Genomic DNA, 24994 nt, shown 5'->3' with positions numbered 1-24994 from the left:
GCAAGTCTGTCATCCAATGATGCTTCCATGGCTACACGGTATGTTATAACTCTTGTGCTGCCCATGTCGGGCCACTTCTACAAAATTTTACAGCGCCATTTTTTTTTTTTATTCAATACTTTTTTATTGATTTTCTGTTTTTCATTAAACAAAATTACAAAGAAAAAACAACGCAAACCCACAACAGATCCCCAACCCAGGGAATGCGCAGATTCCCATGTCCAGTAGGGACCAGTTAACACAGTTATCACAGTAAACAGGTGCAGGCTTACATTCCGAGACATAAATGAAAAGTTAGAAGCAATATCACATGTTAACATGAAGCTTATAGAACAATGTATGCTGTACATGGTCGTCTATGGCAACACATCATAAATATTGAGCTGATCACAGAGCTATAGCACTGGCACGGGAATGGCCGACCGCGGGCGCCAGGGGACATGTAGCCCTCAGTAGCGGGTGCTCAGACGCCCCGGGTCCCAGAGAGCGGGGACTCAAGCCATCTACCCCACAGGTCCTGATATTTTTTCTCCGCTTTCCTAGCTAAGTATACATATTTCTCATGAGAGGCCGTATCATTTACAAGTGAGACCCAGGACCGTAGTGTGGGCGCATCTTTGGCTAGCCAAAGCCTGGCGATACACACCTTAGCCAGGCCGCACAGATTAATTACATATCGTTTGGCAGGGGGGTCCAGGGCATCCTCCTCCACAGCAGATAACACACATGTCGTCGGTGAGCATACAGACGAGGGAATACCCGTTGACACCAGGGCGTCAGCAACACCCGACCAGAATACGGCTACCTTAGGACATAGCCAGATAATGTGCCAAAAGTCTGCATCCAGACTATCGCACTTAGGACATCTGGAGGAGTGGGTACCCCCTATGTGTCGCAAACGCGCCGGCGTCATATATACTCTGTGTATTATAAACAGTTGGATTTGTTGATATCTAGTGGTGGTAGTGGATAATCGTGGAGAACATAAAGCACCCTCCCAGATCTCATCAGAGATGGCACCCAAGTCAGATTCCCACTTGTTCCTGAGAAGGGACAACGGGTCAGAGTAGTGAGACCGAAGCATGCTTGTATAAATGTTGGACACCAAATGCCCGCTTCCCAGGGACTGCAGGAGAGACTTGACCGGGGAGTCAGCAATCATTGGAGGAGTATCGGGAAATTGTGCGTTAAGTGCATGTCGCAGCTGCAGGTATCTGTAGAAATGTGAAGAGGGTATACTGTAATCCTGTTGAAGCTGCAGGAAGGACCTCAGTATACCATCGTTATATAAGTGTCCCAGGGACGTCACTCCCCACCTCCCCCACACCGCCCCAGTCCGCAGCGAAGCCAATTCTGGGAAGCCAAGGGCATTGTCCAGAGGAGTATCAGGGTCAATACCCTGGCCTAGTAGGATAACATGTACCTGTTTCCATATGAGGACGGCCTGTCTTATTATAGGGATCTTGGACAAGTTAGGGTTCCCACAAAGAAGCATCTGTAATGGAGTGCCGGCAGGGTAGACCTGCAAAAGCATTTGTGAGTGTATAGTGAGAGCATCCGGGGCATTCACCCACTCCCATATATGTGCCAACTGCGCGGCATAATAGTAGAATCGAAATATAGGGAGAGCTAAGCCTCCCAGCACTTTCGGCCTGGAAAGGACGTCAAGTCTCAACCGCGCTCTCCTGCTGGCCCATATTAAAGAAGAGAGCAAACTGTCAATCTGTCTAAATGTCTTCAAGTTAATATATATAGGGGATTGCTGGAGAACATAAAGGAGTTTTGGCAAGTATACCATTTTTACCAAATTGACCCTGCCAGTAACAGTCAGGGGCAAAGACCCCCAAACCCTGACCTTCGAGCGAAGATACCTCATCTGCGGCATGATATTAAGGGAAACATAGGTACAAGGGTCATTCGACACCCATATACCCAGGTATTTGAAAGACTCTACCCATTTAAGGGGGGTTTGGATCACTGAGGCCTCCGAGACCGGGCCTCTAAGTGGAGTAATGGTGGATTTATCCCAGTTAATTTTGAGCCCGGAGAAACGTCCATAGTCAGTTATTAAGTCAAGGAGTTTAGGTAAGGAGGAAACTTAGTCGTCCACAAAGAGCAATAGGTCATCAGCGTATAACGCTATCCTGTCCTCTCTTGCGCCAACCCTAATACCCACAACATCCCGAGTTGCCCTAATCAAACATGCTAGTGGCTCAATAGCAATGGCAAACAGAGTCGGAGACAGAGGGCAGCCCTGCCTCGTTCCCCTGGATAGGGGGAAGGAGTCCGAAACAAACCCGTTCACCGAGACTCTGGCCATGGGCTGATAGTATAATAATTTAACATAATTGATAAAGTTGGGGCCCACACCAAATCTACTCATAGCCTCCCAGAGGAAGGCCCACTCCACCGAATCAAAGGCCTTTGCGGCATCTAAGGAGACTATAACGGCAGAGCAGTCCTCCTCCCGAGAAACTTGGAAATGAGTGAACAGGCGCCTCAAATTCACAGCAGTGGACTTGCCAGGCATGAAGCCCGTTTGGTCAGGGTGAATAATTTGAGAGATAACCCGGCCAAGTCTGGAAGCTAGAACCTTGGCTAGGATTTTAATATCCGTGGGCAGCAGGGAAATAGGACGGTAGGATTCAACTCTCCTGGGGTCCTTATCTGGCTTGGGAATCACTATAATCAAAGCCTCCGCCATGGACGGGGGAAGCGCACTTTGGGCAAAAATTTCACTGAACAACTCAAGCAACCGAGGGGCAAAGAATTTTGTATGTTTCTTGTACAGTTCTGATGGGATGCCATCAAGGCCAGGGGCCTTACCATCGGGGGAGGCAGATATCGCAAGCTCAATCTCCTCCACCGACAAAGGAGCGTCTAGAAGGGCCCTGGCCTCACTGGAGATATGGGGCAAGTGGACTCCATCCAAGTAGTTACACAGTTCTACTGGGGAACAGGTCAATTTAGAACTATATAGTGCCTGATAGTATGAGACAAATTCCGCCACGATCTGTGGGGTGCGGTCTAGCACCGACCCAGCTGAATCCAAAATCTCCACTACAGTATGAGAGGAACGGTCACCCCTTGCAAGATTGGCCAAATAAGAACCTGGTCTATCCCCAGTAGCATATTGGACATGCGAGGAGAAGAGAAGTCTATGCTGGGTTTTCCCCCACAGGTAATACTTCCATTCACCCTGCGCATGGAGCCACACCAACTTAAAGGCGTCCAAGCCATCCCGCACATACGTCACCTCTGAAGCAACCACCCGGGCCTCCAATTCAGACTCATGTTTTTTAAAGGAGGATTTAAGACTCCCTACCCGTTTAATCAATGTTCCTCTCAAGAAAGCCTTGAAAGTGTCCCATAGCAGAGTCACATCCGAGGTGTCATCATGCATAACAAAGAATTCTAACCAGCTAGCCTCCAATTCGGATCCCTCACCCATATGCGTCAGCCAAAAGGGATTAAATTTCCACACTGCTTGGCCTCGCTGACAGTTTAAGTCAATATGTAACGATATAGGGGAGTGATCCGAGATACCCCTAGTCTCATATTTGACACTTTGAACTTTGGGCAAAAGCTCCCGGGACAGAAGAGCCAAATCTATCCTAGAGAAGGAAGAGTGAGAGCGTGAAAAACATGAGTATTGCCTCAAATCAGGATTCTTCAATCTCCAGGGGTCAATCAGACCCAACTCCGAAACAGTGTCTGCAAATGGGGAATGCTTGGGCCGTGGATTGGAGGACGCCCCGGACAACCTATCCAACTCGTGATTTAAAACGTTGTTGAAGTCCCCCATACAGATAACAGTTAACCCAGGGGAAGCGGCCATAAAGGCAGACGCCTTTTTAAGAACGTCGTGCGAGTATGGAGGGGGCACATACACAGCCAGCAATAACAGGGGGACGGAGTTAATTCTGCACTTGAGAAATACATATCTACCCCATTGATCCGTTTGCACAGAATCAAGCGCAAAGGGAACAGACTTCCTAATTAGGATCGACACTCCCCGGGACGCTGCAGTATGCATAGAATGGTAAGCCCAGCCCACCCATGGTTTTTTAAGGGACATAATCTTGGTACCCAGTAAGTGAGTTTCCATCAGGCAAATAATATCCGAAGCATAAAGCTTAATCTGTCGAAGGATCAAGGAGCGTTTAATTTTGTCATTGATCCCCCGCACGTTCCACGACAGTAACTTAACCAAAGCCATAGCAGAGCATTGTTGTAATATTGCAGAGCGCTCGCGGCCAGCCACCGCCAGTGAATATTAAAGAAGATATGCCCGCAATTAGTTGCAACATAGACATAGCGGAAATAAGCACATTGCACAGCAAAAAATGAAAACACATCAATACTAACAGTCTAAAGTAACCCCCACCCCCACCCCGTATACCACCTAAAACTAGCAGCATACCTGGTTCCCTAACAACAAAACACCCTAAGTACTAACAATAACAGCTAAGGCAGAGAGCACCGTAACATACTCCGCCAATACCAACCAAGATCAAATTCCTATATCCACTAAGGGGCCAAGAATATAATGACCTTAAGACAGGAGAATCCCCCAGCTAAACTCAAAACAAAACCAATCCCCCCCTGGACCGTTACACCCACCCCAACTAAATAACCGTCTACCCCTTAAATACTTTATGGCAGAGCAATCACCGAGAGCCTAAGGCCCAAGATCAGCGTAGAGGCAACGTCTAACAGTCGCCCGTCTCCACAGAGCCATCCACTCCCAGTGAAGGCCCATAAGGGCTGCAGAAAGCCCTAACGTGAGCAACATAGCAGCACAAGACAAGCAGTAGCGTATTGACTAGCTGAGGAATCACATACAGGATTGCAAACAGCGGCCACCGCTCCCCGAGCCGGAAAGCGTCTATCCAGCCAAACTGACATCTCGCAGGGAGTCATAAACAACATATCCACAAACAACTATACATCCTTCCCAAGCCAATATAATCATAACATAGCAGGCATAAAAGAAACAGTATACTTGCAAGTAGAGAGATCAAATGCATAAGTTCAATCAGCAGCTAATGCCCGCCGTGCCGGAAAGCGTCCGTCTAGCCACACTGATGCTTCACGAGGGGTCATGAAGAATTTTGTTTCACCATCCGAGACCACCCGCAGTTTAGACGGAAAGAGCATGGCATAGGGGATATTCAGTTCACGCAGCCTGCGTTTCACAGGGACAAACTGAGCCCTGTCCTTTTGGACGTCGACAGCAAAATCCGGAAAAACTGAAACCGGGGAACCATTCCACTTAAGGGGACCCCTAGTGCGGGCCAGTCTCAGAATCACATCTCTATCCCGATAATGAAGGAGTTTGGCAATAAACGTACGAGGAGGTGCCCCTGGAGGTAACGGGCGCATCGGGACCCTATGGGCTCGTTCCACTGCAAAGTGTGAGGTGAACTCCTCCGCTCCAAACGCATCCAGCAGCCACCGTTCAAGAAATTTTTCAGGGGAGGCACCCTCCTCTTTTTCCGGGAGTCCGACGAAACGGACATTATTTCGCCGCAATCTCCCCTCCATATCTGTCATCTTTTTATGTACCTCCATCATCTGAGACTCCAGAGCAGAAGTGCGTCTACCGAGAGGCGTAATTGTGTCTTCCAGCGTGGAGGTGCGCGTCTCAACTTCACCGACCCTCTCTCGCACCCGCTGAAGGTCTTGGTGTATAATGGATAAGTCCGCCTGGACCTGACCGATCCTGTCGGCCAAGCGGGCTTCACTGGCCGTAACAGCATCCAGCACCTTTTGCAAAGCAGCATCGGTGGCCTCCACAGATGAGGAGCTAGCTGACGGAGAAGGCGGTGCCGAGGTAGACCGCACCTCCCCCCCCTGTTGGGACCGTGTCGGCGGATTTCTGGCAAACTTCTCTAACTTCGCCGCAGCCGCGGCAGACTGATGCGGTTTGACCATTATAGCCGAGCGGACGGCAGGGAGCAAGAAGTATAGAAAATAGTATATCAAGAACTGTCCAGGGGCGGCCAATGAAGAATTCAATGTAGTATATCAGGATTGTCCAGTCGCTGCCTGCGGGTAAGTATAGTATATCAAAACTGACCAGTGAACATGTATGATATCGGAAGAATCAGCCTCTGTCAGCACAGAATGAACAAATGCAACAGGATATAAAAATATTTTTACTCCCCCTTCAGCATATGGGGCACATGCAGCATAGAACTGAATTAAATTAAATATGTCCTGTGGAGCTGAAACTGAGCAACACTGAGGCCCTCCAAGGGTTAATAGCACACTGTTCCCCGTCCCCGTTTGGAGCAGAGCTCAGCAGGGCAGCAGTTATATCATGGGGAGGGCACAGGCACTTATAGCACTCAGCCGTGCCGTGCACCTCCTCCCCAGCAGTAGGACACAGGATGTCAGTGCAGGAGCCGGAGGGTACAGGCTGGGGCCGCCGGAGGGAGCAAGGAGAACGGCAGCGGGTCACGTGACGGCGGCGCGGCCGTGGACCGCCCGCAGACGCTCCCAGGCAGAGACGGGAGCAAGGCAGGAGAGGCGCCCGCCACAGTCTCCACAACGACGGCAGAAGGGAAGCCGCGGACCCGGGTGTGAGCAGCGCTCAAGACTGGAGCCGGATGCAGACACTCAGCGCGGGCACCAGGATGGCAGCGTCCCACGTGTTCAGCAGGCCCGGGCCCCGGCACACCATAAACACTCTGCTGGAGCGGATAGCGGGCAGATGGGTCCCAAAGTGGCACAGGGGCTCCTCCACACTGTACTGCAGGTATTGGGGTGCACTGCAGGCCCAGGGAGGGACACAGGATGGTGAAACAGGATGAGGTAGCTGGAGAGACACACAGCCTGTGTGCTACTCCATGTCCGCCGAAGCCACGCCCTACAGCGCCATTTTTAGTTCCCGATCCTACCCTGCTCTCAGACAAAACTGCAGCAAAAGATGCAAGGAAGTCCGCAACTGTGTACAATCAGGCCCTATGGGGGACCCCCCCCCCCCCTTTCAATAGGCCCCACCCCCTCATTAGACCGCACCCCCAGTAGGGCTGCTTCCATAAATTTCCCAGGCTGGTTTTCCATCCCAATCCGCTCCTGGCCGGGTTATGATACCATGATTCGCCACAAGACGTCCATTTCAATAGGAAGTGGGCATGATATGCGGGAGGGTACCCAACTCTCATGGAAAACACCAGGACTCCCTTAACATTCAGGAGTCTTCTAAGCGTTCAGCGTCAAGAGAGTTGGTAAGTACAACTTGTAGAATGAAATTCTGCACGACCGCGATGCCCAGACGCATGCATCATCCATGAGATCAGTCAACATTACCACTTGCATCCGACTTTTAATCAGCCACTACATGTCAAATTTATTTGCTCATTTGTGTTAATTTCACCTTCTTTTGATACATCTGTGTTTTTTGCAGAATCTGCGCCCATTATTTCTGCTCACCCCCTCCAGTTTTTCACACATTTTTCTTGTGCCGATGCTTTTAGGCGCGACAAGTGCAAAAAAAACAATGCCGGAACAAAGATTTGCATATTGCCCCATCTAAAGTGATGGGCGATATTCAAATATGGGCACCATGGGGTATAGGCGGGTCCACTTGGAGCCATGGGCACTATAGAAGTTTGACAATGTGTGCTGGCTCCTCCCTCAATGCCCCTCCTACCAGACTAAGTCTAGGATACTTTGAGAGAAGGAAATAGATAAGGAAAGTGGTGAGATTTCAAACCAGCACAACCAGAAAAAGAGGAAAGCCATGCTAACCAAACTTGAAACCAGGAACAGCAACAGCTGAACCAAACAACAGTAACCGTGCAGGAAGAATGAAGCGCCGGGCAGGCGCTCAGCATCCCCTACGGTAGGTAATTAAAATCCTATTTTCTCTTACGTCCTAGTGGATACTGGGAATCCATTTATTATCACGGGGAAGTACCAAAGCTCCCAAATCGGGTGGGAGAGTGCTGGGGGTCCTGCAGAACAGAATGACCAAACTGAAGGTCTTCAGAGGCCAAGGTATCGAACTTGTAAAACTTGGCAAACATGTTCAAACCCAACCAAGTAGCTGCTCGGCAGAGCTTTAATGCCGAGACACCCCGGGCAGCCACCCACGAGGTACCCACTGACCTAGTAGAGTGGGCCTGTACAGATTTCGGAATCAGCAACCTTGTCGTGGAATAAGCATGCTGGATAGTGAGCCTGATCCAGCGTTCAATTGACTGCTTTGAAGCAGGACACCCAATTTTATTGGCATCATAAAGAACAAACAGCAAGTCCGATTTCCTGTAACAAGCAGTTTGCTTTATGTACACCTTCAAAGCCCTTACAACGTCCAAAGACTTTGAAGTAGCAGAGGTGTCAGTAACAACTGGAACCACAATTGGCTGGTTGATATGAAACGCCGACACCAACTTAGGAAGGAATTGCTGACGAGTCCTGAGTTCAGCTCTGTCCTTATGCAAAAATCAAGTAGGGGCTCTTGTGAGACAACGCCCCCAGTTCCGAGCCTTGCCGAAGCCAAGGCCAACAGTGTGACGGTCTTCCACTTAAGATATTTTACGTCTACCTCCTGTAACGGTTCAAACCAGTCCGATTGGAGGAATTGCAGAACCAAATTGAGATCCCAAGGTGCCGTGGAAGGATATGAAGAACACCTTTCAAGAACGTCTGGACCTCAGGGAGAGAAGCCAAATGTTTCTGAAAGAAAATAGACAATGCCAAAATCTGAACTTTTATGGAGCCTAGGCATAGGGCCACTTCAACTCCCAACTGCAGAAATAGCAGGAAACGTCCCAGATGAAATTCCAGCATAGAATATTGTCTGCTCTCACACCAAGAGACATATTTCTTCCAGAAGTAATGTTTTGACATTACCACCTTCCTGGCTTGGATCATAGTTGGGATGACCTTGTCAGGAATCCCTCTCCTGGCTAGAATCAGCCGTTCAACTTCCATGCCGTCACACATAGCCATGGTAAGTCTTGATAAACGATCGGGCCCTGTTGCAGAAGATCCTCTCGAAGAGACAGAGGCCATGGATCTTCGATTAGCATCTCGAGAAGATCTGCATACCAGGCCCTTCGCGACCAGTATGGAGCAATGAGAATTGCTTGAACTCTTTCCCTTTTTATTCTTTTGAGAATTCTTGGGATCAGAGGAATGGGAGGAAACAAGTACACCAGCCGGTAGACCCACGGAGTTGTCAGGGTGTCGACCACTACAGCTTGTGGGTCCCTCGACCTGGTTAAATACCGCTTGAGCTTCTTGTGGAGTCAAGAGGCCATCATGTCGATTTGTGGATAACCCCACCGACGCGTCAGACACTGGAACACCTCTGGGTGGAGGCCCCATTCCCCCGGGTGCAGGTCGTGTCTACTGAGAAAGTCTGCTTCCCAGTTGTCTACTCCCAGAATGAAGATCACCGACAATGCCACAGCGTGTTTTTCCGCCCAGAGAAGAATTCTTGAAACCTCTGATATTGCTGCTCTACTTTTCGTTCTGCCCTGTCGGTTTATGTAAGTCACCGCTGTCACATTGTCCGACTGAACTTGAATGGCCTGATTCTAAAGAGATGAGGCCTGCAGAAGGGCGTTGTAGATAGCTCTGAGTTCCAGGATGTTTATTGGAAAAACGATTTCCTGCCTTGACCATCTTGACCACCACTTTCCCCAAAAGGCTGCACAGATGCATTGAGATTCGGGTTGGCTTTTCCAAGGGAAGGAACACTCTCTGAGACTCTGTGTCCACTAACATTCCCAGGATATTAAGCTTCTGCATTGGTTCTAGGTGAGATTTTGGTAGGTTCAGAATCCACCCATGATCCAGGAGTAATCTGGTTGTGAGACCAATGTTCTCTAACAACTGCTCCCTGGATGCAGCCTTTACCAGAAGATCGTCCAGGTAAGGAATTACGTTCACTCCTTGTTTGCGGAGTAGTATCATCATCTCTGCCATAATTTTGGTGAACACCCTCGGTGCCGTGGAGAGACCAAATGGCAGGGCCTGGAACTGGTAGTGACAGTCCTGTAGTGCAAACCGTAGATAAGCCTAATGAAGCGGCCAGATCAGAATGTGAAGATACGCATCCTTGATATCCAGAGACACTAGGAATTCCCCCCTCTTCCAGACCTGAGATCACCGCTCTCAGAGACTCCATCTTCAATTTGAACACTCTTAAGTATGGGTTCAATGACTTGAGGTTCAGAATCAGTCTTACCGAACCGTCCGGTTTCGGTACTACAAACAAGCTGGAATAGAAACCCTTGTTTTGTAGATGAGGTGGAACTGGAACAATGACCTGGGTCTGTAACAGTTTTTGAATGGCTTCTTGTAAGGTTATTCTTGCCTCTTGTGAAACTGGTAAGCCTGATATGAAGAATCTGTGAGGTGGGAGATCCTGGAACTCTAGCCTGTAGCCCTGGGATATAATGTCTATGACCCAGGGATCCTGGCAAGATCTTGTCCAGGTGTGACTGAAGAATTTTAGCCAGGCTCCCACCTGCCTGTCACCCAGGCATCGCAGTCCACCGTCATGCAGAAGGCTTTGAGGAGGCAGAGCCAGAGCTCTGTTCCTTTGAACCAGCAGCCACTGGTTTGCGTGGTTTACCTCTAGCACCTCTGGCGGCAGTAGAAGAACCTCTGGTCTTGCCCCGAAACTTTGTAGTCTGAAAGGACTGTAAATTGGGTCCTGAGTAGGCCTTTCTAGCTGGCGGAGCTGCAGAAGGTAGATATGTTTATTTACCCGCAGTAGCTCGTGAAATCCACTTGTCGAGTTCGTAGCAAAATAAGGCCTCACCTGTGAAAGGCATGCCTTCCACACCTTTTTTGTAGTCTGCGTTAACAGTCCACTGACGCAGCCATAATCCCCTGCGTTCCAGCACTGCCATAGGTGTGGTGTGTGCATTAAGCAAATCTATCTCCTTAATGGCTTCCACCATAAAGTTTGCAGAATCTTGGATATGTTGCAGGAGTAAAAAATTCCTCTTGAGGTAAGGTGTTTAATCCCTCAATTAAAATAACAGACCTTTTAACAATGGCTCGCGTAATCCACCCACATGCTATAGTGCAGGCCTGGCCAACCTGTGGCTCTCCAGTTGTTGTGAAACTACACATCCCAGCATGCCCTGCCACGGTTTTAGCATTCCTTAATAGCAAAACTGTGGCAAAGCATTATGGGACTTGTAGTTTTACAACAGCTGGAGAGCCACTGGTTGGCCAGGCCTGCTATAGTGGGTCTCTGGGCCACCCCAGCAGCTGTATACAAAGATTTTAGTGTAGTCTCAATCTTACGATCAGCTGCATCCTTTAGGGAGGCTGCACCAAGAACAGGTAATACTATTTTACGTGAGAGCCCGGAGAGTGACGCATCCACTATCGGTGGATTTTCCCATTTTTTCCTATCCTCAGGAGGAAAAGATGTTAATAACCGCCTAGGAATTTGAAATTTCTTATCTGGATTAACCCATGGTTCCTCAAACAGGGTATTTAGTTCCTCTGACACAGGAAAAGTGGCTGAGGATTTTTTGTTCACATTAAAGAACGAATCCTCACACACCTCTGTCACCTAATCAGGAATATTTAGGACTTCCACGATAAGAGTCTATGGGGGAGATTCAAATGTTTGAAAAGTCAGTTGGGAGTCTGTTTTTTTTCTATCTAATAGACAGGAAAAAAAACAGACACCCAACCGACTTTTCAGACATTTGAATCTCCCCCTATGAGAGCCTCAACACCTTGCGACAGAGTACCCTCCCCTACCTCTATGTCCACCTCTCCTTCCCCCATTTCAGACCCTTCATTATCAGAGTAAGAATACAGGATATGGGCCAAAGTACGTTTTTGCAGAGAAATGGTAGAGGACTGAGACGATGGTCTGAGTACTGAGTCCTTTTGCATAAACTCAGTCATAGATTGTCTTAAGTATTGTGTCTCCTTCTCATTACGAGATAATTTAGTAGAGATGGTGGAAATCATCCCCCGAATGGAGTCCAGCCATGCTGGCTATGCCCCACTAGCCTGAGAAGGGATACTACACTGAGTACGCACTAGTGAGCCTCCTGGAGAAGAGAAACACTGTGCCTTGCATGATACACCCTCTTTGCCTGACATACTGCAGTAGTAACAGCACACACACAGGAAAAGGTTAAAAGCACAATTAATCCACAAAGAGCCCTTCCCGAGAGATACAGAGAGAGGATAGAACCAGCACACGGCACCCTTATCGCTAAAGCCAAGCTTAGCCGGGTCGCAGACTAAGGGGTATATTCAATTGAAGTCGAAAACTGCCGTCTGTCGAAAAGACGGCAGTTTTCAACTTTTTAAGGTCGAATCATGATTCGACCTATTCAATATTTTCGACAAGTCGATGAATTCGACTTGTCGAAAAGCACGTGGATCGGCGGAATAGCTGCCGATCCACGTGCTTGTGTCGAAAACGGGGCCAAAACCGACAGGTTTTGGCCCCCTTTTTGACCATCTCAGTCCGACATCAAAAGATGTCGGACTGAGATGCGGACCCACAGGAGGAGAGGGGGGAGAGCCGCAGGGAGAAGGGGGACTGCCACGGGCTGCCAGAGGAGATCAGAGCTACAGCACAGCGTTGCAGCAGGATGTCACACAGCCGCGCCGCTCTCGGCAGCGTCCACCCGGCTCCAGCAAGCTTGCTGGAGCCGGGTGAACACTGCCGTGAGGTCGGGCAGCTCTGTGACATACTTCTGCAGCGCTACTGTAGCGCTGATCTCCTCTAACTGCCGGCGGCTGTCCCCCGCTGGTCTCCCCGCGGCTCCCCCCTGCCTCTCCTCGTCTGGGTCACTCATCTCAATTTGACTTGAAAAAGTCGAATTAAGATGAGATTGAATAGGGGTTGAATATACCCCTAAGTACCTAGATTATATATACCCCTAAGAATATACCCCTAAGTACCTAGATTAGGGACTTAGTACACAAGTATATAGCTCTCTCCCTGCTATGACCCCCTGGTACCGCTGAGGTAATCTGGAGGCTCTCCGGAGGAACTGCGCGTCCCTGCGAGTCAGCGTCTGTGTAGCTGCCGTAGGGTAAAATGGCACCTGTGAGCTGCTGGATCCGCTCATAGTGAAGCCCCGCCCATTCAATGGCGCACGGTCTTCCTGCTGGCTTTATGTGTCTGATTGCATAAAATGGAGTAAGCCCCCTTTTAAGCTGTAATGGCAGTCTGTGTACTGGGTACACTACTGTGTACTAAGTCTGGAGACTCAGCCCGCTCCGTTAGAAGCCATGCGTCTCCATACCCTGACGCCACCATAATGGCAGTCGACCCACTAACTGGGACACCGGCTAAGTACTCACCACTCTTCTTTCTTCTGGCTCTGTTAGGGGTGGCGGCGTGCTGCGGGAATGTACGCTCGATGTGGTGGGGCTTGCGAATAGTTCCCTCAGGAGCTAGCGTCATGTTAGTGGGGAACGGGACCATTAACGCTTAGTGGGGTTGGCCCGTTCTTCCCCTAAGTCCCACGAAGCAGGCAGGCTGGTGCCATCCTGTCCTGCCTGAAAATAACAAACTTTTAAAATAAATGCAGAAAACTCTTCAGGAGCTTCCAGAGATGTGATCAGCTCCTTCAGGCACATTTTCTAACCTGAGTCAGGTAGGAGGGGCATAGAGGGAGGGGCCAGCACACGTTATCAAACTTCTATAGTGCCCATGGCGCCAAGTGGACATGTCTATACCCCATAGTACTAAATGGATTCCCAGTATCCCCTAGGCCGTCAGAGAAAAAAATAAGAATTTACTCACCGGTAATTCTATTTCTCGTAGTCCGTAGTGGATGCTGGGAACTCCGTAAGGACCATGGGGAATAGACGGGCTCCGCAGGAGACTGGGCACTCTAAAGAAAAGATTAGGTACTATCTGGTGTGCACTGGCTCCTCCCTCTATGCCCCTCATCCAGACCTCAGTTAGGGAAACTGTGCCCGGAAGAGCTGACATTACAAGGAAAGGATTTTTGGAATCCAGGGTAAGACTCATACCAGCCACACCAATCACACTGTACAACTTGTGATAACCATACCCAGTTAACAGTATGAACAACAACTGAGCCTCACTCAACGGATGGCTCATAACAATAAGCCTTATTTAAGCAATAACTATTTACACGTATTGCAGAAAGTCCGCACTTGGGACGGGCGCCCAGCATCCACTACGGACTACGAGAAATAGAATTACCGGTGAGTAAATTCTTATTTTCTCTGACGTCCTAGTGGATGCTGGGAACTCCGTAAGGACCATGGGGATTATACCAAAGCTCCCAAACGGGCGGGAGAGTGCGGATGACTCTGCAGCACCGAATGAGCAAACTCAAGGTCCTCCTCAGCCAGGGTATCAAACTTGTAGAATTTAGCAAATGTGTTTGAACCCGACCAAGTAGCAGCTCGGCAAAGCTGTAAAGCCGAGACCCCTCGGGCAGCCGCCCAAGAAGAGCCCACCTTCCTTGTGGAATGGGCTTTTACTGATTTAGGATGCGGCAGTCCAGCCGCAGAACGTGCCAGCTGAATCGTGCAACAGATCCAGCGAGCAATAGTTTGGTTTGAAGCAGGAGCACCCAGCTTGTTGGGTGCATGCAGGATAAATAGCGAGTCATTTTTCCTGACTCCAGCCGTCCTGGAAACATACATTTTCAAAGCCCGGACTACGTCCAGCAACTTGGAATCCTCCAAGTCCAGAGTAGCCGCAGGCACCACAATAGGTTGGTTCAAATGAAACGCTGATACCACCTTTGGGAGAAATTGGGGACGAGTCCTCAATTCTGCCCTGTCCATATGGAAGATCAGATACGGGCTTTTACATGACAAAGCCGCCAATTCTGACACACGCCTAGCTGAAGCTAAGGCCAACAGCATGACCACCTTTCACGTGAGATACTTTTGCTCCACGGTCCTAAGTGGCTCAAACCAGTGTGATTTCAGGAAAACCAACACAACGTTAAGATCCCAAGGTGCCACTGGAGGCACAAAAGGGGGCTGAATATGCAGCACTCCCTTTACAAACGTCTGAACTTCAGGCAGTGAAGCCAGTTCTTTTTGAAAGAAAATAGATAGGGCCGAAATCTGGACCTTTATGGACCCCAATTTTAGGCCCATAGTCACCCCTGACTGTAGGAAGTTCAGAAATCGACCCAGCTGGAATTCCTCTGGTGGGGCCTTCCTGGCCTCACACCAAGCGACATATTTCCGACATATGCGGTGATAATTGCTGTCGCATCCTTCCTAGCTTTTATCAGCGTAGGAATCACTTCATCTGGAACGCCCTTTTCCGTTAGGATCCGGCGTTCAACCGCCATGCCGTCAAACGCAGCCGCGGTGAGTCTTGGAACAGACAGGGCCCCTGCTGTAACAGGTCCTGTCTGAGAGGCAGAGGCCATGGGTCCTCTGAGATCATTTCTTGTAGTTCTGGGTACCAAGTTCTTCTTGGCCAATCCGGAACGATGAGTATAGTTCTTACTCCTCTCTTTCTTACTATCCTCAGTACCTTGGGTATGAGAGGAAGAGGAGGGAACACATGAACCGACTGGTACACCCACGGTGTCACTAGTGCGTCCACAGCTATCGCCTGAGGGTCCCTTGACCTGGCGCAATATTTTTTTAGCTTTTTGTTGAGGCGGGACGCCATCTTGTCTGACTGAATCAGTACTGGGTGGTTTTGAAGCAGGGGCTCTGCTTGACTCAGGGTGTTGTAAATGGCCCTTAGTTCCAGTATATTTATGTGTAGTGAAGTCTCCAAACTTGACCACTGTCCTTGGAAGTTTCTTCCCTGAGTGACTGCCCCCCATCCTCGGAGGCTTGTATCCGTGGTCACCAGGACCCAGTCCTGTATGCCAAACCTGCGGCCCTCGAGAAGATGAGCACTCTGCAGCCACCACAGCAGAGACACCCTGGCCCTTGGGGACAGGGTGATCAACCAATGCATCTGAACATGCGATCCGGACCATTTTTCCAACAGATCCCACTGAAAGATCCTTGCATGGAACCTGCCGAAGGGAATTGCTTCGTAAGAAGCCACCATCTTTCCCAGGACTCGCGTGCAATGATGCACCGACACCTGTTTTGGTTTCAGGAGGTCTCTGACCAGAGATGACAATTCCTAGGCCTTCTCCACCGGGAGAAACACCTACTTCTGTTCTGTGTCCAGAATCATGCCCAGGAAAAGCAGACGCGTCGCAGGAATCAGCTGCGACTTTGGGATATTCAGAATCCAGCCGTGCTGTTGCAACACTTCCTGAGAGAGTGCTACGCTGACCAACAACTGCTCTCTGGACCTCGCCTTTATGAGGAGATCGTCCAAGTACGGGATAATTATAACTCCCTTCTTCCGAAGGAGTATCATCATTTCGGCCATTACCTTGGTAAATATTCTCGGTGCCGTGGAGAGACCAAACGGTAACGTCTGGAATTGGTAATGACAGTCCTGTACCACAAACCTGAGGTATTTCTGGTGAGGTGGGTAAATGGGGACAAGCAAGTAAGCATCCTTGATGTCCCGCGACACCATAAAATCCCCCTCTTCCAGGCTTGCAATAACCTCCCTGAGCGATTCCATTTTGAACTTGAACTTCTTTATATAAGTGTTCAAGGATTTTAAATTCAGAATGGGTCTCACCGAACCGTCCGGTTTCGGTACCACAAACATTGTGGAATAGTAACCCCTGCCCTGTTGAAGGAGGGGGACCTTGATTATCACCTGCTGGAGGTACAGCTTGTGAATTGCCGCCAGTACTACCTCCCTTTCCCTGGGAGCAGCTGGCAAGGCTGATTTGAGGAAACGGCGAGGGGGAGTCGCCTCGAACTCCAGCTTGTATCCCTGAGATACAATTTGTACAGCCCAGAGATCCACTTGTGAGCGAACCCACTGGTTGCTGAAGTTTCGGAGACGCGCCTGTGGAGCCCCAACGTCATGCGGTGGACTTAGTGGAAGCAGGGGAGGATTTTTGTTCCTGGGAACTGGCTGCCTGGTGCAGCTTCTTTCCTCTACCCTTGCCTCTGGCCAGAAAGGATGCTCCTCTTACCTGCTTGCCTTTCTGAGGCCGAAAGGACTGCACTTGATAATACGGTGCTTTTTTAGGCTGTGAGGGAACCTGAGGTAAAAAAGTCGACTTCCCAGCAGTTGCTGTGGATACGAGGTCCGAGAGACCATCCCCAAACAATTCCTCACCCTTATAAGGCAAAACCTCCATGTGTTTTTTAGAATCAGCATCACCTGTCCACTGCCGAGTCTATAATACTCTCCTGGCAGAAATGGACATTGCATTAATTCTAGATGCCAGCAGGCAAATGTCCCTCTGGGCATCCCGCATATATAAGACGACGTCTTTTATATGTTTGAGGGTTAGCAAAACAGTATCCCTGTCGAGGGAATCAATGTTGTCTGACAGGGTATCAGTCCATGCTGCTGCAGCACTACACATCCAGGCTGAAGCAATAGCAGGTCTCAGTAGAGTACCAGAGTGTGTATACACAGACTTCAGGATAGCTTCCTGCTTTCTATCCGCAGGCTCCTTTAGGGTGGCCGTATCCTGAGACGGCAGTGCCACCCTTTTAGATAAGCTTGTTAGCGCCTTGTCCACCCTAGGGGATGTTTCCCAACGTAACCTATCCTTTGGCGGGAAAGGGTACGCCATCAGTAACCTCTTAGAAATCACTAGTTTCTTATCAGGGGAACTTCACGCTTCTTCACACAAATCATTTAATTCATCCGATGGGGAAAAAGTCACTGGCTGCTTTTTCTCCCCAACATAATACCCCTCTTGGTGGTAACCGGGTTAATATCAGAAATGTGCAATACATCTTTCATTGCAGTAATCATGCATCGGATGGCTTTTGTAGACTGTACATTTGTCTCATCCTCATCTACACTGGAGTCAGACTCCGTGTCGACATCTGTGTCTACCATCTGAGCTAGCGGGCGTTTATGAGCCCCTGACGGCTTCTGAGTCGCCTGGGCAGGCGCGGGCTGAGACCCCGGCTGTCCCAAGGCTGCTGTGTCATCGAACCTTTTATGTAAGGAGTTGACACTGTCGGTTAAGACCTTCCACATATCCATCCAATCAGGTGTCGGCCCCGTCGGGGGCGACACCACACTTATCTGCCCCTGCTCCGCCTCCACGTAACCCTCATCAAACATGTCGACACAGCCGTACCGACACACCGCACACACACAGGGAATGCTCAGACTGAGGACAGGACCCCACAAAGTCCTTTGGGGAGACAGAGAGAGAGTATGCCAGCACACACCACAGCGCTATATAACACAGGGATTTACACTATAAAAAGTGATTTACCCAATAGCTGCTTAAATATCTTATTTGCGCCTAAATTTATGTGCCCCCCCTCTCTTTTTTACCCTTCTTGTATCAGGATACTGCAGGGGAGAGCCTGGGGAGCTGCTTCCAGCGGAGCTGTGAAGGGAAAATGGCGCTGGTGTGCTGAGGAAGAAGGCCCCGCCCCCTCAGCGGCGGGCTTCTGTCCCGCGTTTTATGTAACTTAATGGTGGGGGTTTTTACACATATACAGTTTTGCCAAAAGGTATTATAATTGCTGCCCAGGGCGCCCCCCCCCAGCGCCCTGCACCCTACAGTGACCGGAGTGTGTGGTGTGCTGTGGGAGCAATGGCGCACAGCTGCGGTGCTGTGCGCTACCTTAATGAAGACAGGAGTCTTCTGCCGCCGATTTCATCGCTTCTGTTCTGTCTTCTGGCTCTGCAAGGGGGTCGGCGCGGCTCCGGGAACGAACGATCGAGGTCAGGCCCTGTGTTCGAACCCTCTGGAGCTAATGGTGTCCAGTAGCCTAAGAAGCACAAGCTAGCTGCAAGCAGGTAGGTTTGCTTCTCTCCCCTCAGTCCCACGTAGCAGTGAGTCTGTTGCCAGCAGATCTCACTGAAAATAAAAAACCTAACAAATACTTTCTTTTCTAGCAAGCTCAGGAGAGCCCACTAGGAGCACCCAGCTCTGGCCGGGCACAGATTCTAACTGAGGTCTGGAGGAGGGGCATAGAGGGAGGAGCCAGTGCACACCAGATAGTACCTAATCTTTCTTTTAGAGTGCCCAGTCTCCTGCGGAGCCCGTCTATTCCCCATGGTCCTTACGGAGTTCCCAGCATCCACTAGGACGTCAGAGAAATACAGTTAAATCGTCACCATGGGACTAAAATCTGGTGAATGGGGTATGGTCTGTAGTATGCGGATGGCATTAAAATGGCAGCGTTTCCATCACACAAATTTACTGCCTCGGAAATTACCCCACTGGATGTAATGCACTCCCATTAACAGTGTTGCCAAAATGCAGGGACGTGCAGTGCCTCCCCTGTGACTAATTATTAAAATAATATAAAGAAGATACTTATGACACATATTCTGTGTCATAAGTATCTTCTTTAATTAATTCTAATAATTTTTTGTGGCTTAAATGTGTTTGGGAGGCACTGATAACAGTGCCTCCCATACAGAATGGAAACGGGACAGAGCGGGGGGCGGGGCCAAGCACTGGGCTGTAAAAGCCAATTCAAAACAGATGGGGAAAGCGGCACCTCTACAAGTCCCTCGCTTACAGGGACACCACTCCCATGTCAGCGAGGCACCTGTGATTGGACAGCGGATCCAGTGCTGGATCCGCTTGTCCAATCACCCACGCGCGGCGCTGGAGGGGGCGGGTCCCGGCGGTGAGTGGTGTCTGCAGTGTGCGCCCCCCTACCCCCCCGTCCTCCTCCGCCACTGACAAGAGCGGCGTTGTGCGGCTCTTCCCCGTGCGGCTCTCCCCCCTCCTCCGCTAGCTCCGTCCTCCCGCTGACAGGAGCAGCGGTGTGGCCCTGCAGTGTGTGCGGCCCTCCCCAGCAGCAGCAGGTTAGTCTCTCTCTCTCTCTCCTCCTCCCCTCTCTCTCTCTCCCTCCCTCTCTCTCCTCCTGTGGATTGAAGTTTGTAAGTATAATTTTTATTTTTACAGGTACCCCTACCCTATTGGATTCTACTGGACAAGTGGACGTGACTGGCGTGGGATGTAGGTAAGTAATCTCTCTCTTATTTTTACAGGTACCCCTACTGGATTCTACTGGACAAGTGGACGTGACCGGCGTGGGATGTAGGTAAGTATGTGTGAGTGTGTAAGTGTGTTTTAATAAATTTTTACTGTCACGGTGTGTGAGTTGTGTTTTTATTTGGGTATTTTTTTTGTAGAACTACAGGTACCAGTGGGCCCGTTATTTCCCCGCGTGCTGGTACTTGAGGTTCTCTAAGTACCAGCAAGCGGGGGAGGCTTGCTGGGCCTTGTAGTTCCACAACAAAAAACAATATTCTTTTCTTTACACACATGGCTATCAGCCTCCCATCCACCGCCCACGGATGGGGGGGGGGGACAGCCTCGGGCTTCACCCCTGGCCCTTGGGTGCCTGGAGGGGGGGTGACCCCTTGATTTAAGGGGTCCCCACTCCTCCAGGGAACCCCGGGCAGGGGTGACTAGTTGGGGGGGTAATGCCACGGCCGCAGGGACCTACATAAATGTGTCCCCCGGATGTGGCATTATGTCCCTGGCTAGTGAAGCTCGGTGCTGGTTTCAAAAATACGGGGGACCCCTACTTTTGTCCCTCGTATTTTTGGAACCAGGACCGGACTAATAGCCCGGTGCTGGTTGTCTAAATATGGGGAACCCCTGTCCAATTTTTTCCCAGTATTTAAACAACCAGGACCGGCTCAAAGAGCCCGAGGCTGGTTATACTTAGGAGGGGGGACCATTCTCCTTTAAGTTAATGGAAGCCCCGGACAACAAAATTGCGTTCATGTCCTCTTCCCACTCCCTTCCCAAACACTAATTATTTTTTTCCTATAAAAATGTACAATATATCACAAGTATGATGAGCAGGCAGGCAGCAGGCATTGGCGGCATCGGACTGAGATGGAAATTAGTGGCGGAGGGCTGGTTCAGTTGATGGTGGGTGAGTTTGTAAGCCATTGGTGGTGGCAGCGGGCAGCGGCTCATAGGCAGTAGTGGGCATTGGCTCGGCGGCGGTAGGGGTCATCGGCAGGATTCGGCGGACATTATGGCTGTAGTGCCTCACCAGCCACTGACCTCACCGCACGCCACTGCCAAAATGTGACATAAGTGGTGGAGACTTCATACACAGAGATACGGCTTATGCAAGAAGTGGCGTTTACCATAGCAAAAAATAACATGAAAAAGAGACATGTTAGACAAAGTTTATCCACCACAATATAATATTGTTCTTTTTTGCTATTTAAAACTGCAAAATACATTCATTTGCCTCAAACTTCTATTTTAGAAATGACAAATTAGACAAAATTCTGCCCGCAAACAAGCATTTATTAAATAAGGAGAAAAGGATGATATGAGCCATAGCTATCTGGCACTACTAAGTACTTGTATTCCAGAGACACTTGTCATATGTTTTCAATCTCCCACCGTTCTACAAAATGCTGTTAAACCTTTATGGCCCCAGTGAGAGCAGAAGGCAGGAAGTTTATACTTTACCTTGGTGTTGAAGGATTAAATTTTTCTTCTCTCTCTACGTCTTTTGTTTGCACAAGAGGATTTTCTATTATAACTAAAGGAAAATAAGATATTGTTTAAATTCCCTTGCATATTCCTAACATGGTAAATAAAGATAATTAAACCACACAGCGTACAAGCAAAACAGATGTCCTCATTATCGTCTAAACAAAGTAAAACTGCATTGTGCCATATAAATCAGGGTGCCCGGCACACTTTGAACATTTGTGACATTGCTGGATGATACATGTACTCGCAAGCTCATTTTCTTGATGCATTCTACCCTAGGGGAGACAGCGAGTGTTTACAAAAGAGCCAGAAAGCTCCGTCATACTTCAAAAACAAACATTCTGCAATTTGTTTTCTCCCTTACTTCTTCCGTGAATCATCCATACATTTATATTTATTTTTCTTGTGCGCTGTTCGTGTTTTTACAGTTTGTGAAAGTACTTTGTTATGCTGATATATGCTCTTAGTTCTTTTTTTCTTTGCATTGGAGTATACGCTCAGACGCGCACAGCCAATCAGGAGAGTGCCACGACGTGGCGCTCCCTAATTGGCTGAAGGGACCCTGTGTGACAGGAGTTACGTGGGGTCCCGGCATTTGGGGGAAAGGGATCCCATGTGTAAACATGGGACCCCTTTCAGTGCGTGGTCCGGATTTTGCGTTTTATTTATTTGCCAAGTACGTGGATTACAAAAAAGAAGAGGACAGATCTACACTGAATTATGGTGAGTATAATTTTATTTTCAGGTACCCCGTGGATTCTACTTGGAGAAGTGGACAGAGTCGGCGTGTGAACATAGGTAAGTATGTGTGTGTCGGCGTGCATGTATGTAATAAAGTTTTACTTTCACGGTGTCTGTGTACTGTTTTTATTTGGGTATTTTTTTGCAGTAGAACTACAGGTACCAGCGTGCCCGTCCCCCCCCCCCGCATGCTGGTACTTGTGGTTCTACCAAGTACCAGCTTGCGGGGGAGGCTTGCTGGGACTTGTAGTTCTGCTACAAAAAATAGGATTTTGGTACCTACCGGTAAATCCTTTTCTCTTAGTCCGTAGAGGATGCTGGGGATTCCAAAAGGACCATGGGGTATAGACGGATCCGCAGGAGCTTGGGCACACTATAAAGACTTAAACTGGGTGTGAACTGACTCCTCCCTCTATGCCCCTCCTCCAGACCTCAGTTAGAAAACTGGGCCCAGGAGAGATGGACAATTTCGAGGAAAGAATTTATTGTTATAAACACGGTGAGTGTCATACCAGCTCACACCTCAAACAAACCGTAGAACGTGGCATTCAGTAGAATACCAGCCAACGGCATGAACAAAACACAGCCACATGCTGAGAGAATATGTAACACAACCCGTGTGTCCACAGACGCAAAAATACGACCCGCATGCTATGTCATGAACAACGGTAGCAACCGCCAGACAGAGAAGACACACCACCAGGGTGTAACCAAAAGCAATAACTGCAGACCCCGTACGCACTGGGACGGGCGCCCAGCATCCTCTACGGACTAAGAGAAAAGGATTTACCGGTAGGTACCAAAATCCTATTTTCTCATACGTCCTAGAGGATGCTGGGGATTCCAAAAGGACCATGGGGTTTATACCAAAGCTCCAAAACGGGCGGGAGAGTGCGGACGACTCTGCAGCACCGAGTGAGCAAACAGAAGGTCCCCAAAAATCAGAGTATCAAACTTGTAGAGCATCGCAAAAGCGTTTGACTCCGACCAAGAATCCGCTCAGCAAAGTTGAACCGCCGAGACTCCTCGGGTATTCGCCCAAGAAAAGCCCATCTTCCCAAAAGAAAGAACCTTCACCGACTTCGGTGACGGCAAAGCAGCCGTAGAACGAACATGCCAAGCCGCATTACAGATTCAGCATGTAACAAACTGCATAACGCAGTCTCCCAAAGTAAGCTGAAAACATACCAGACAAACAGGGCCTCTGTTCCTCCAAACTGAGCCAAATTGATGATTTACATACTCAAATCCCTGGCTAGATCAAGGGAATTTGAACCAGCTAATGCCTAAGTTACCCTCCGCATCAAAATAGGCTGATTTCTGCGAAACCCAGAAATCACTCTTGGTAGCACTACCAACCTAGTATTCAATTCCTCTCTATCCACCTGAAAGATCAAACAAGGCTCTTGTGAGACAAAACCACCACTTCCGACACCCGCCTTGCGGACGTCAAAGTGAAAAGCCTGACCACTTTCCAAAAGAGAAATTTCGTAAAGAAACTTATTAGGCTTGCCTCCACATTGGCTTGTAAAGTATGGATAAGCACTACCTAGCTGAAAGTCCTCCATAAGAGCCTTCCTGGATAGACACCGAGACACATAATTACTCCAACAACGGTGGTAATGCTGTGCCGTCAGCTCTTTCCTAGCCTGAAGAATTGAAGAAACCACTTCACTGGGAACACCCATTGGCTTAGGATACGACATTCAACCACCCCGCCGTTAGACGCAGCCGCGGTAAGTCCTGATACACACCCCAATCTTGTTGTAACATTACCTCACATAAAGGAAAAGGGCAGTCATTTTCTATGAGTAAACCATGAAAACTGGATAGCCAACCCTTTCTGGCTAGACCGGATTTCAGAGGATCATCGGAACCATCGAACATCTTACGCTTACCACTGTCAGAAAAGTGAAAGTGGAAGCGGAGAGGTCACCTAGACCGACTAAAAACACCCACGGTGTCACGAGGATGTCCGCTGCTATATCCTGAGTGTCCCTTAACCTGGAACAATCTCCTTGAGGCCTCTCGTTGAGGTGAGACGCCAACATGTCCAATTGCGACACTCCACAAAGACCTTGTCACGTCTGGGAAAGCTTCTCGATGATGACAGTATTTTTCCCAGCTGGATATCATGTCCGCAAAGAAAATCTATTTCTCCGTCGTTTACCTCCGGAACGATGACTGCTAACATAGCGTTTACCAGATTTCCCCCTCAACTGCAAACTGTGCAACTTCTGCCATTTCCGCTTTTTCCTTGTTCCGCCCTAGCGGCTTACTTACGCCATTGCTGACAAGTCTTCTGTCAGAATTAACACGGGCAGAACACGAAGAATACGTTCGTCTAAAATAGCTCTTAATTCAAGAAAGCTTACAGCAGACAAGTTTCCCAACTTGACCACATCCTCTGGAAATATGTCCCTTGCAAAGGACTGCTCCCCAGCTTCGGAGATCTATATGCACTGACACCAGGATCTAAACCTGGATCCCTAACCTTCATTCCTCCAGAAGGAAAGAACCGAGCAGACACCACAGGCGCGATGTCCTGGACGTTTTGATGATATTTCGGTGCATGCGCAGGTGAGACCCGGATCACATTTCCAACTGGTCCCATGAAAACCACTCTGGTATTAGACCTGCTCTTCGAAAAAGGCCTCTTATGTCGCATCCATCTGTCTTATTAATGGAACCTATTGATGAGGTATCACCTCAAAGCCGATCCAACTCTGGAT

At 49.1% G+C, this 24994-nt stretch overlaps 1 protein-coding gene across 9 annotated transcripts in view; it reads right to left on the bottom strand.

Moving 5' to 3' along the window:
- The window catches only part of MEIOB (meiosis specific with OB-fold), a 377950-nt gene that overhangs the window by 136166 nt on the left and 216790 nt on the right, over positions 1–24994 (bottom strand). For all 9 annotated transcript variants that reach the window (XM_063934973.1, XM_063934970.1, XM_063934967.1 and 6 more), the window contains one exon: positions 21495–21567. In XM_063934973.1, the coding sequence (XP_063791043.1) occupies positions 21495–21567 (73 nt within the window). The remainder of the gene's footprint in view (positions 1–21494; positions 21568–24994) is intronic.

This window comes from Pseudophryne corroboree, chromosome 7 (genome assembly GCF_028390025.1).
Source record: "Pseudophryne corroboree isolate aPseCor3 chromosome 7, aPseCor3.hap2, whole genome shotgun sequence".
Classification (NCBI taxonomy): domain Eukaryota; kingdom Metazoa; phylum Chordata; class Amphibia; order Anura; family Myobatrachidae; genus Pseudophryne; species Pseudophryne corroboree.
This window is presented reverse-complemented; position numbering and strand designations above follow the sequence as displayed.